Raw genomic sequence first — 11,898 nt, 5'->3', positions numbered from 1 at the left:
GAGAAATGACTGAGGAAATTACCATGGTAGGGGTGTGCTTAAAATGAAGGGTGTAATTGACTGCAGATTGCTATGTGTTATAAAAAAGTATAAATATGGCCTATAAAAGGCACGGGACCCTATATAATTTTTTTCGTTTTTTATTAACACTTAGAATGAATTTTGAAATGTTTGTGGTCGTTTGTTTAAAATTAATATAGTTAATTATTGAGAAGGCCAAAGGTTAGCATTGAGGTCTATGGTAAATGAATTGGTACTCTTTTTCCTAACACTCCCCTCTCCTGTTTATTTGCATCGGGATCGAGATTTCAAGTGTTATGTGAATGTCACCAGCAGAGTCCTGTTGCATGTTGCTATGTAATTCGAATTTTGAAAATATGAAACCTTGAATGGCAACAAAGCTGACCCATATATCAATTACTTAACCAGCTTGTTGATATAATATACCTTCCATGTTCATGATGATAGAGATGACTTTTTTGGCGCATATAAGACAGAGTAAATTCGAAATGTGTGAGAACGAAAGGATGATGAAACATATCCTGCTCTATTGATATTATCTGTAGCCTTCGAATTTCATTATATTTTTTACAAGATGGAGTTTCTGATAGGGGGTCTTGCAGCATGTGGTGCGGGAATTTTCACAAATCCTCTGGAAGTTGTGAAAACTCGTATGCAGTTGCAGGGCGAATTGCAGGCTCGTGGACAACATGCTATTCACTACAGGTATTTGATATATAATGTACTCATTTCTATATAAAAGTATTTTCTGACATAACTATGTGTGTTTTGACCTAATTAAGATCTGTATATGTATATTCATCAAGTGGTATCATATCTATATATGTTCCTGGCAAACCTCTTAGTTGCTTCTAACAAAACTTGTTCAGGCTGTATGCATGTGTTTAATCTGTTTCTAATTTCACAGTAACACAACATGAAAGCTTTCGGTGGATGGACTCCTTGTACATTATAGTAACAAGTTCTTGTCTTTAATAGTTTTTAGGAAGGGGCTTTTGTAGAGGTCAGACGTCTGACTGTAGTGATGATTCGGATTTGTTTGCTGTTAGTTGATCTGCTGTGTAATTATTAAACATAATGTGTGTATCATGGATGGCTACGAGGTCATTTATGATCTTGTATAGGGTGAGTTACTGATCTTTCAATCCTTTAATTAATTATAATGGTCTCCAGTGCGGATTTTCCATCATCTTTGTGATGCTGCTGTCACTTCTATTAATGGCTCACGGTCTCTGTATGCTGCTATGTCAGCCTATGTGGTAAATGTTCTCATGCAATAACGAGTCCCACACTGTTGGAATAATCAGAACAAACCAAACTAAAGAATCACGGTTACAGTTTCTAAGGTTCTGTTTCATGTTTGTTAAAAAAATTTATTACAGTTAAACAGTTATGTTTCCAGTTAGCTGCAGAACTGTAGCTCTCTGAAAAAATATTTTGACATAACATGTCAAAATACTTTTTCAGAGAGCTACAGTTCTGCAGCTAGTTTCCAGTGAGCTTGGCAAGCAGCTTTTTGTGTTTCCATACATGCCAACTTTTAAAAATCCCCATGGGGGATTTTGCGCGCGACGACCTTTTTTCAAAGCTCAAAATTCACGACATTTTAGCATGAAAATAAATATTTGTCCTTTCAAATAAAATATCAATCAAATCATTGTTAATGTATCATATATTAACACAACATCAAATGTGTTTGACCATTAACTATATAAAAAAAACTTTGAAAGATATACATTAATATTTTATTAAAATCATCTATTCAGCAAAAAATCTTCTCCAACAAGTCACATACATAATATCAAATAATATTTAAGGTTGCATCCTTTTACACCATACAATAAACATTGGCCGGTCTATATATCAAAATTTAAATTAAAGCACATGCATTTAGGTACGACTGCAAAGGCGATCTTGCTTGTCTGTAAACATGGGCTTGCAGAGACTGGTGGAATAATCTGCATTGCAACTAAAAAAGGAGTGATCTGCCCTGCTATGAAGTTTGCGAACAAAACCTTTGCACCCATGACATCTGAAATAATTACCAGGAAAAAAAACCCACATCAAAATATTCCGTTTTACTTGTAAATTAAGGCTACTTGCTAAATAAAAAATTCAGTACAGACTTGTGCGAATTACGCATCACAAAGTATATTTAATGAATACTACACTATATAGACTATATAATACATCGCTATAGACGGATAGATTTGGATAGCCTATATTATTATAGTTTGAAAAAATATATACTTGACGTACCTTATTGCAAATTTTGGATGCTGTCATCGAGAGGCGGAATGTCCGATTGTTTGGTGGTGACACTAGCATCGTTGTCATTCACGTTTGTGTAAAGGATAGGTCAATTTGAAATCCGTCTTCCCGATTAATTACTATCAAAACATGCTTCGTACTGTCCAATAAACACCTGCACCCCGACACAGGCAGACCAACCCGACACCATGCGACACAGGTAAACAGCAATGGCTGACTATTGTCCCGATTTCTGATTGGCCAGTTCAGAAATGACGCGGGATTTCCAATTCTGGTCACGAGATTTCACGATTATCCCGCTTTCAAAATCGTTTTCAATCGTGAAATCGGAAATTTTGGTCGGAAAAAATTTCAAATCGGGATTTTAGGGTAATTTTGCTTTCCCGATCGGGAAAGCGGGACCGGAGGGTAAAATCGGGAATATCCCGCCTAAATCGGGAAAGTTGGCATGTATGTGTTTCATGCTTCTGTTATTGGTATTTAGCCCAATACACATTATCAACACTTTGTGCAAATTATGTCCCTTGTCCTCCATCTTGCAGTGAAAAAAAAATCTTATTTCCCAATGTAATTGTTGTAATTGCCTTTGTAATTTTCTGATCTGTTGCTTTGACATTTGTTATTTTTCCATCAGCTACAATAATGCCCCCAATTAATGGCAAAAATTTGGTCTTAACAGGATTTAAGTATTTTCCATTGATATTTCAAATTTGATTCTTTCATCTATGATAATGAATAATCAACATTTCTGCATTTTGTTAGGTCACCTGAGTAAACTCAGGTGACCTATTGCCATTGGTCTTCATCCATTGTTGTCCGTTAACAATTTTACATTTTTAACTTCTTGAAAACTACAAGGTCAAGCATTACCATTTTTGGTTTGAAGCATCTCTAGGATAAGAGGAAGATAAATTGTAAAATTTATGACAATACCTCCCCTGGGGCCTCATGGGCGGGGCAAAATATGCAGAAAAAGTCAAATTTTCAAAAATCTTCTTCTCTATTCTCACACATGTGGGAGAAAAACTGAATGCATGGTTATGATGTCCTTGAAACCCTCTACTAAAATTGTGAAATTGATGGCACTTGGGTGAGGGGTTCAGGTCCTAGGGCGGGGCCAATATGGCCATATAATGAAAATGTATTGGATATTAGAAAATCTTTTTATCTACTGCCATATATATTTGAGAAAAACTAAATGCATGATTATAATGTGCATTAAGCTATCTACCGGAATAGTGAAATTCATGGCTCCTAGGGCAGGGCTTCAGGCCCTAGGGCAGGGCCAATATGACCATATAGTGAAAATGTATTAAATCTTAGAAAATTGTCTTCTTTACTGCTATATATATATTTGAGAAAAAAATTTTCTTCTCTACTTTCACAGTCATGTGAGATAAGTTAAATGCATGGTTATGATGTCCATAATGTCCTCTTCTTAAATTGTGAAATTCGTGGGGGGGGGGGGTGGGGGGGGATGTTGAAATTAATTATATGTTTTAAACTTCCATTATTCCTTCTTCTGTAAATGAATAGGAATTGTGTGCATATTTTGAAAGATCATAAATATGTGCACAAAGGACTCCATATTGAGAACTTAAATACAAATATGAGACTCTCTGTATGGGCTATGATAATCAGGTGACTGTTTAGGCCCATGGGTCTCTTGTGTTACTTCAAACATACCTTGGTATCTCAAATTACAGTGCCACCAGAATTAAGTCATCAAAACTTTAAAAAATGTATATTTTGTTATTTCTTGTAAGCCGTGTATTAATTGTATGTCACTTGGTATTGAAATTGTTTACATATTGCACATATGAGCTTAAAATGTGTCTGAAAGCTTTACTCTTTTGCTTCACAATAAAAGTTTGCAATTTTACAAATGTCATATGCAAATATAATTTTTTTTTTATTTCATGAATTTTGCAGAAATTCATTTCATGCAATAAAGACCATCGTGAAAACAGATGGAATTTTGGCCATTCAGAATGGTCTGGTCCCCGCCTTGTGGTACCAGCTAATTATGAATGGAATCCGCCTCGGTTCTTATCAGGTCATGTTGAATGTCGACCTTACCAAGGATAAACATGGAAATATTTCCTTTGTTAAGAGCATTGCAGCCGGAGCACTAGCTGGCTGTTTGGGTGCTTCAATTGGAAGTCCCTTTTATATGGTATGGTTCTAAATACAAACTCGAATATATGCAAAAGTTGGGGGTGCATTTTATAAATGTTTCTAAATACACTTTGTAAAGATGCAGTACTTTAAAGTCCATCTTTTATTGTATGGTTCTATTATGGACTCAAATATGGATGTACAGTCAACTCTCGATAAACCGCCACCTTTTGTTCTTATGAAATCATGGCATTATAACGAATTTGGCGATGAATTGAATTACTGCCATCTTGAAGAAATAGAGTTACCGTTCTTTTATATGTAAGAGTTATCTTTTGTCCTGACTTGCGTAAACCACATAAACAACGCCTTTTCTAAGTCAGTATTAAGTGCACTGCGGTGCCGTTTCCTGGCAGGCGAGCCTTCAGAGATTGGGTCAGGGTCTGCAAGAATTGCATCCTTTGCTGCTAAGATGTCGCCCACTGTCCTTCTTTTTATAGACTTTTCCCATAAAACAAAAAAAATGATTTGCAATATCCTGATGGGTACATTTTGGATGATGTCCTTGGTACGTAATGATTTTTTCTCATCGAAATTTAACAGGACCCTCTTTCGTGGCGAAGCCATAGCTAAATTGAAATGTGTTTCTATGATGTATAAACAACTTGACTACAGTTCATCTCGAGTAATTTTCTTGTTTATTCAATATGTACAGCAATTACTGGGATCCTTCTGTCCAGGTGTACGCCGGAGATCGATAATGACCAATTTACTGATTCACTGACCATGTGCACCTATGGCGGTTTATCGAGATAATTAACATGTTGAAATAGACTTTTGTAATGAAAACACTGTGGCAAATGGCGATAGCGAATTTGGCGTTTTAACGAGAGTTTTAAGTAACAGGAAAAATGTTCCTAGAAAAATGCGGCGTTATAACGAAAATGGCGATGAATTGAGTGGCGATAATTCGAGAGTTACCTGTACTTCATTTTACATGTATATAGTATGGTTTCTACATGTAGATAAGTGGATCTCCATTTTATAAGGTATTGGTCAACAGTAGTAATCCCTGATTTTTCATTGAATACCAATTTTTATTAGCTAACTTGAGCTGAAAGCTCAAGTGAGCTTTTCTGATCACCTGTTGTCCGTCTGTAAACATTTTACATTTCCGACTTCTCCTCCAGAACAACTGGGCCAATTTCAACCAAACTTGGCAAAAAGCATCTTTTGGTGAAGGGCTTTGAAGTTTGTTCAAATGAAGGGCCATGCCCACTTCAAATGGGAGATAATCACAAAAATGCAAAAATAGGGTTGGGTCATTTAAAAATCTTCTTCTCAAAAAGCGCTAGGCCAGAAGAGCTGAAATTTACTTGAAAGCTTCCTGACATAGTACAGATTCAGGTTTGTTAAAACTATGACCTCCGGGGGTAAGTTGGGGCTACAATAGGGGATCAAATTTTTACATACGAATATATAGGAACATGTAAAATCTTTGAAAATCTTCTCAAGAACCACTTGGCCAGGAAAGTAAAAATTTACATAAAAGCTTCCTGACATAGTGCAGATTCAAGTTTGTTAAAATCATGCCCCCCCCCCTCCCCATGCCACAATAAGTTATCAAAGTTTTACATACAAATATATAGGAAAAGTCTTTAAAAATCTTCTCAAGAACCATTGGGCCAAAGAAGTTTACATTTACATAAAAGCTTCCTGACATAGTGCAGATTGAAGTTTGTAAAATGCATGGCCCCTGGGGGTAGGTTGGGGCTACAATAGGGATCAATGTTTTACATGGGGATATATATAGGAAAAAATCTTTAAATATGGGCCAAGGTAACTCAGGTGAGAGATATGGGCCTCTTGTTGTTTTCATGGTTGTGCTAGACCAAGAAATCAAGTGTTCAATGAATTACAATTTCTTACTCATAATTATAGAACACAGACAAAGTAGCTTTTATTAAATTATCAACAAATCTGCATTTTGCAATCCACCAGATTCCATGCCCATGAAAGTTTATGAAAGCTAGCCTGTGTTATTTCATATTGAATTACTAAAATTGAAATAGCTGTGATTAACCGAATCAATGCAGTATTTACAGACATGTTGTTACATCCAGATTTGGAGTGACGATGTGCCATAATACATGTATAGACTCTGATTCTCTTGTAATCGGGAGTTTTTATCTTGTAACATATAACTTTACCACAACAGCAGCTTGTTTTTCATTCTCTTGTAAATTGGGAGATTTTACCTTGTAACATATAACTTTACCACAACAGCAGCTTGCAGGTACTGTTTTGCATTCTCTGATTTAGAAAGTGACTAGAACCAACAATCATAATGTATTGTATAGGAAAGGAGTAAATTTTGGGCTGGACCGGGAATCAAACCCGGGACCCCAGCATTAATAGTCATGTGCTCTAACCACTGAGTTATTCAGGTTGATATTCAAAGTCCATATATCCCTAACTACTACATTTTAAAAGAACGCACTCTTGAAACTGATATGCTTGTACAGGATATCAGAGAAGTGAACAGTATATATGTACTTTAAAACAATTTTATGAGTCGTCTTTAGAGGGTGAAGTATAAGAAAAAAGGAGGGGGCTTATGTAAATAAAGGTGTGATTTAAATCCACAGTAATGATTTTGTGCTTTATACTTTATGTACAGATAAAAACACATATGCAATCAAAGGCGGCTCAACAGATTGCTGTGGGACATCAGCATCCACATGAAAGTATGCTCCATGGAATGCGGTCAGTGTTCCGTGACCATGGGTTCACTGGACTGTGGAGGGGGGTGTCAGCTGCCATTCCTCGAGTCATGGTTGGGTCAGCAACACAACTTTCATCATTTAGCACATCTAAAGAATACATTACTCGTCTTCATGTAAGTTTACTATCTGAATATGTACTCATATACAACCGGTATATTGTGTATTTCAGAAACTGAATTTGATTATGTTTGCTTTGATATATTTCCATCATCGCAAGCCATGCTTACTGAGTGCGGGAGTACATGTACTTACTCTGCCTCAAACCACTACAACATAGTGTGAACGTAGCTGCAGATCTGTAGCTCTCTGAGAAAAGACTGGGACTGATCAGAGGTCTGGCCCCGCGATCACGAACGTCAAACGTCCCAATATTTTCTCAGACGGCTACAGTTCTGCAGCGGGTGTGAACGAAGACAATAGACGTGGTATCTGACGATGATTTATTCCATGCAGTGCGTAAACATGAATTAGTCTTATGAACAATTCCAGGTGTTTCCATCGGAAAGTTGGATGAATACATTTTGTGCGACACTCTGCAGTGCTTTAACGGTCACTTTCTTTATGACGCCATTTGACGTGGTGTCCACACGGATGTACAACCAAGGAACAGATGTTCATGGGAAGGGGTTACGCTACAACAATGTGGTGGACTGTTTTGTGAAGATATTCCGTACAGAAGGACTCTGGGGTTTCTATAAAGGCTGGGGCCCATCATTCTTAAGGTTGGCCCCTCACACGGTGTTGAGTTTGATGATATGGGACCGTCTCAGGGTATTTTACAAGAGCTTTCAGCTTAATAAGGTGAAGGATGTATAAATAGAATGTTTGAAAATGTATATTTTGTTAAAAAAGGTGTAATTCTACGTAGTATTTGGATTTTTGCCTAGAGAGAATGTGCCTTGTGAGAATTTTTTAGGATTTGAATTATGACAATAATGTATACAGCCAATTTTTTGGGGGCAGGATATAACTTTGGTGGATTGAGTTTCACAAAGTATACCATTAATTTTTGTGGATCAAGTTTTGGTGTACTCATTTTTATTCATTTACACAATGTATATGTTTCCAATGATGTACTTAAATTAGGGATTTTTATTTTGATGAATCTTTGGAAAACCCACCTTGAAATATGGCCATACTGTAACAGATACCACTTGTTAGTGATTCAAAGAGTTTCGTTTGAAATTATTTATTTATTTTAAATGAGGTACACTAAGGATATGAAATAAATAATGTAAAGATCATTAATTACTGTTATAGGAAAAAAATTAATTGTCATAGAAAGACTGTTAATTATAATGAGACAATCACTTGGACATATCTTTCGTTTGATCTGTGCACAATTCAAAGGGAACATACTCCATCACTCGTATGCTGGTGCTGTGTATACAGATTGGTTTGCTTTTGATATCAAATGTTATGGATTTTATTTCACTTTCATTTACTGCTACCCGTTTAAGGGAATCTGGTGATTTGATGGTATTAAATATGTATATTATATTTATAGTACTTTTTATGGATTTATGAAGTTCTTTTATTTTTACTGTGTTCAGTTTTAGAATGGTTAATAGATATTATGTGGGGTTTTTTCATTCATTTCTTGTAAAGTTTATTTCAAGTTCACATAATTGAGAAAAATAGTCAGACTTGCTAACAATATTTATTGGATACAGGTGCATTTATTGTAGAAGATGTAATGACAGAGATTCAAACATAATAATGACAGAGATTCAAACATAAATATTTACATATCCAATGTTTTTACAAATTGTAATGATGGACACTTCCTCATGAATGCATTGCAGTGTGAATAATGAACATATGAATCTAGATTTTATTGTACTTCTATTTTAAAGGCTGGGAATTCTGACAGAAATGAAAGTAGAATGAAAATATAAAAAATTCATTACACTTTTGGAAATACATGAGAGTATGAACTACGACGCCTCACACTGGCATGTTCTTCATGATGAGCTTTAGAAATTTATTGTTTCAGTAGGAATAAAACACCGGAGAAATCTGATATGGATGGGAAATGGAGGATAAGTACAATAATATTTTGAAATTGAAAAGTTTCAAATTTACCTTATTTACTTAATTTTTTGAAAAAATGCAGTTTTAGTAGGAAGTAATCTGATAAAATTAAAAACCCTGCTAGACTCATAACCACAATTTACAGACTAGCAGTCAACATGTTAACCTACTGAGCAATTAGATTTTAAAGGAATATAGATTTATATCTTCAGTCATGTTTCAAACGTTATCGCAATATACATCGTAATTCATGTCATTTGTATGTTGTGTCATCTCTTTCTCAAGAGAGAGAGAGAGATAAGGTTTCAAAGACTCCAAATTTTTAGCCGAGTTGCAACGAAGTTGAACTCGGCTATTGGTTTGGTGATGCGGGCGGGTTGGCGGGCGGTTGGGCGTCAACAATTGGTTTCCGGATGATAACTCGAAAAGTTTACAATCTAATCAAATGAAACTTTGAGATATTGTTGGGTACCAGGTAAAGAAGACCCCTATTGATTTTGGAGAAAAATTGTCGAAGGTCAAGGTTACAGTGACCGAAAATAGAATGAAAATTTCAGAAAAATTTGGTTTCCGGATGATAACTCAGAAAGTTTAAATCCGAATCAAATGAAACTTTGATATATTGTTGGGTACCAGGTAAGAAAGACCCCTATTGATTTTGGAGAAAAAAGGTCAAAGGTCAAGGTCACAGTGACCGAATATAGAATGAAAATTTCAGAAATATTTGGTTTCCAGATGATAACTCAGAAAGTTTAAATCCGAATCAAATGATACTTAAAGATATTGTTATGTACCAGGTAAGGAATACCCCTATTGATTTTGGAGAAAATGGGTCAAAGGTCAAGGTCACAGTGACCAAAAATAGATTTAAAATTTAAAAAAAAATTAGTTTCAGGAGAATAACTTGAAATTTTTTAATTTGAATCAAATGAAACTTGGTTATATTGTTGGATACCAGCAAATCAAGGCCCCTATTGATTTTGGAGAAAAAAGGTCAAAGGTCAAGGTCACAGTGACCAAAAATAGATTGAAAACTTCAGACAAATATGGTTTCTGGACAGCAACTTGAAAAGTTTAAAACTGAAATTAGTTCTTCACAATTATAAATATGCCACATCATTCCTGACTTTACAATGTATCCCATGCAACTCGGCTTATGCACCCCTGAGTGCATATATTGATTTTTATTTATTCAGGTAATTTACAGATTGGCAATATCAGGAAAAAGTAATTGTAAAGAAATTAAAAAGCAATATGATTTAAAACTTGCTATATTTAACATGATTTTGTTGTGAAGAACTTAGAAATTTGTTATGGTTCATTTGATATCAACTCACAATGACATGATGAACAATAATTTGGATCTCACAATGAACAATAATTTGGATCTCACAATGTCAATTGACCAAATGCATTGAAGTAAGCATCCATGTGTATTCCATAACTGCCCCAGATACAGTGGTAATAACTATGATAATCTTGGAATACTTAATTCTTTATTACCTGTGTCTAGCATGAAAAATCTTATTTCAAGCATTGCAAAGTATGTAGTAGCACTTTTGTTGAATTGTGTTTTGTTGTATTTGTTGAATATACTTCAGAAGAAAATATGTGTATATATTTATTATAGTGATCTGTGCTTTTCAAGCACATCCTTCTACCAGACTTGTAGGAAGCATTTTCAATCGGAGATACTATTGGAAATCATTTTCAAATTATCCTCAAAGTCTCTCCCAGAGCTGTTATTCCTACTTATTTTACCCTGACCCACTATTCCTACATACTTTACCCTGACCTCCTATCCCTATTTACTCTACCCTTGTGCCCTATTCCTACTTACTTTACTCTGATGCCCTATTCAGTCTTACTTTACCCTAAACCCCTATCCCTACTTACTTTACCCTGGCACCCTATTTCTACTTACTTTACACAGACCCCCTATTCCTACTTACTTTACCTTGACCCCCTATTCCTACTTACTTTACCTTGACCCCCTACTCCTACTTACTTTACCCTGGCGCCCTATTCCTTCGTTCCAATAACAGTGTGTTGCTTTGCTTGATCAGGTGTATAAATGTTTGGGTGAGACTTCTGTTCTGATAGATTTCAATGAAGCAGGTTTGACATTTGTTCACAGTGACAAATCACATTACTGGTAATAGAATGGCTAGTGTGGTCATCCAAACTCTAATTTTATTGAAATCAAACAGCCAATCATTGAGGGACAAATCATGTAGCGGTCAGATGGGTTCAATGGCCAGAGAGCTCAGTTTTTAGAGCACCTGACTAATGATTCAAAGGGTCCAGGTTTGAATCCCATTCTAGTTAGTTGCATTTTTTCTCTTCTAGGTATATTTGGTGCCATTGATCATTCCTGGGTTGTGTCAATTTAAGGAGGGAGGAATGTAGTGGTCAGACAGGTTCAATCACTGGTGGCCAGATAGCTGAATTAATAAAGAACCTGACTAGAGATTAGTAAACTGGTACATTCTGAGGAGTATATGACTCCTATTGATATTTAGGTCCACTCTGGACATAGGAAGACATTGTCTGCTCAATATCTCAGAGTTGGTTTGGCACTACTATCAATCAAATGATGCATGTGTATAACCCTTTTCAATTTTGCACCACCTGGGACATATATGTTTTACAATGTACAAACATTTCT

At 35.6% G+C, this 11,898-nt stretch overlaps 1 protein-coding gene and 1 long non-coding RNA gene across 2 annotated transcripts; one reads left to right on the top strand and one right to left on the bottom strand.

The window, feature by feature from the left end:
• Positions 1-293: 293 nt before the first annotated feature.
• LOC125659907 (solute carrier family 25 member 35-like) lies at positions 294-10,838 on the top strand. The gene is made up of 4 exons (XM_048891706.2): positions 294-726; positions 4,225-4,468; positions 7,091-7,309; positions 7,686-10,838. Exons 1-4 carry the CDS (start codon positions 596-598, stop codon positions 8,010-8,012), a joined length of 921 nt encoding a protein of 306 aa, XP_048747663.1. The 5' UTR covers positions 294-595; the 3' UTR covers positions 8,013-10,838.
• Positions 1,753-2,705, bottom strand: LOC130048111 (uncharacterized). The gene is made up of 2 exons (XR_008796951.1): positions 2,281-2,705; positions 1,753-2,053 (listed from the first exon to the last, which is right to left on the bottom strand). It is a non-coding gene; the product is annotated as an uncharacterized LOC130048111 (long non-coding RNA).
• Positions 10,839-11,898: the final 1,060 nt, after the last annotated feature.

Source organism: Ostrea edulis, chromosome 1, assembly GCF_947568905.1.
Source record: "Ostrea edulis chromosome 1, xbOstEdul1.1, whole genome shotgun sequence".
Classification (NCBI taxonomy): domain Eukaryota; kingdom Metazoa; phylum Mollusca; class Bivalvia; order Ostreida; family Ostreidae; genus Ostrea; species Ostrea edulis.
Note: the sequence above shows the minus strand (reverse complement) of the source record. Positions and strands in the feature narration are given on the sequence as shown.

What these genes read in the sequence shown, in the direction of transcription:
- LOC125659907 (XM_048891706.2), top strand. Translation starts at nt 596, where the DNA reads ATGGAGTTTCTGATAGGGGGTCTTGCAGCATGTGGTGCGGGAATTTTC. An exon ending in CAACATGCTATTCACTACAG is followed by an intron (nt 727 to 4,224) that starts GTATTTGATATA and finishes TGAATTTTGCAG; the next exon opens with AAATTCATTTCATGCAATAA. An exon ending in TTGGAAGTCCCTTTTATATG is followed by an intron (nt 4,469 to 7,090) that starts GTATGGTTCTAA and finishes CTTTATGTACAG; the next exon opens with ATAAAAACACATATGCAATC.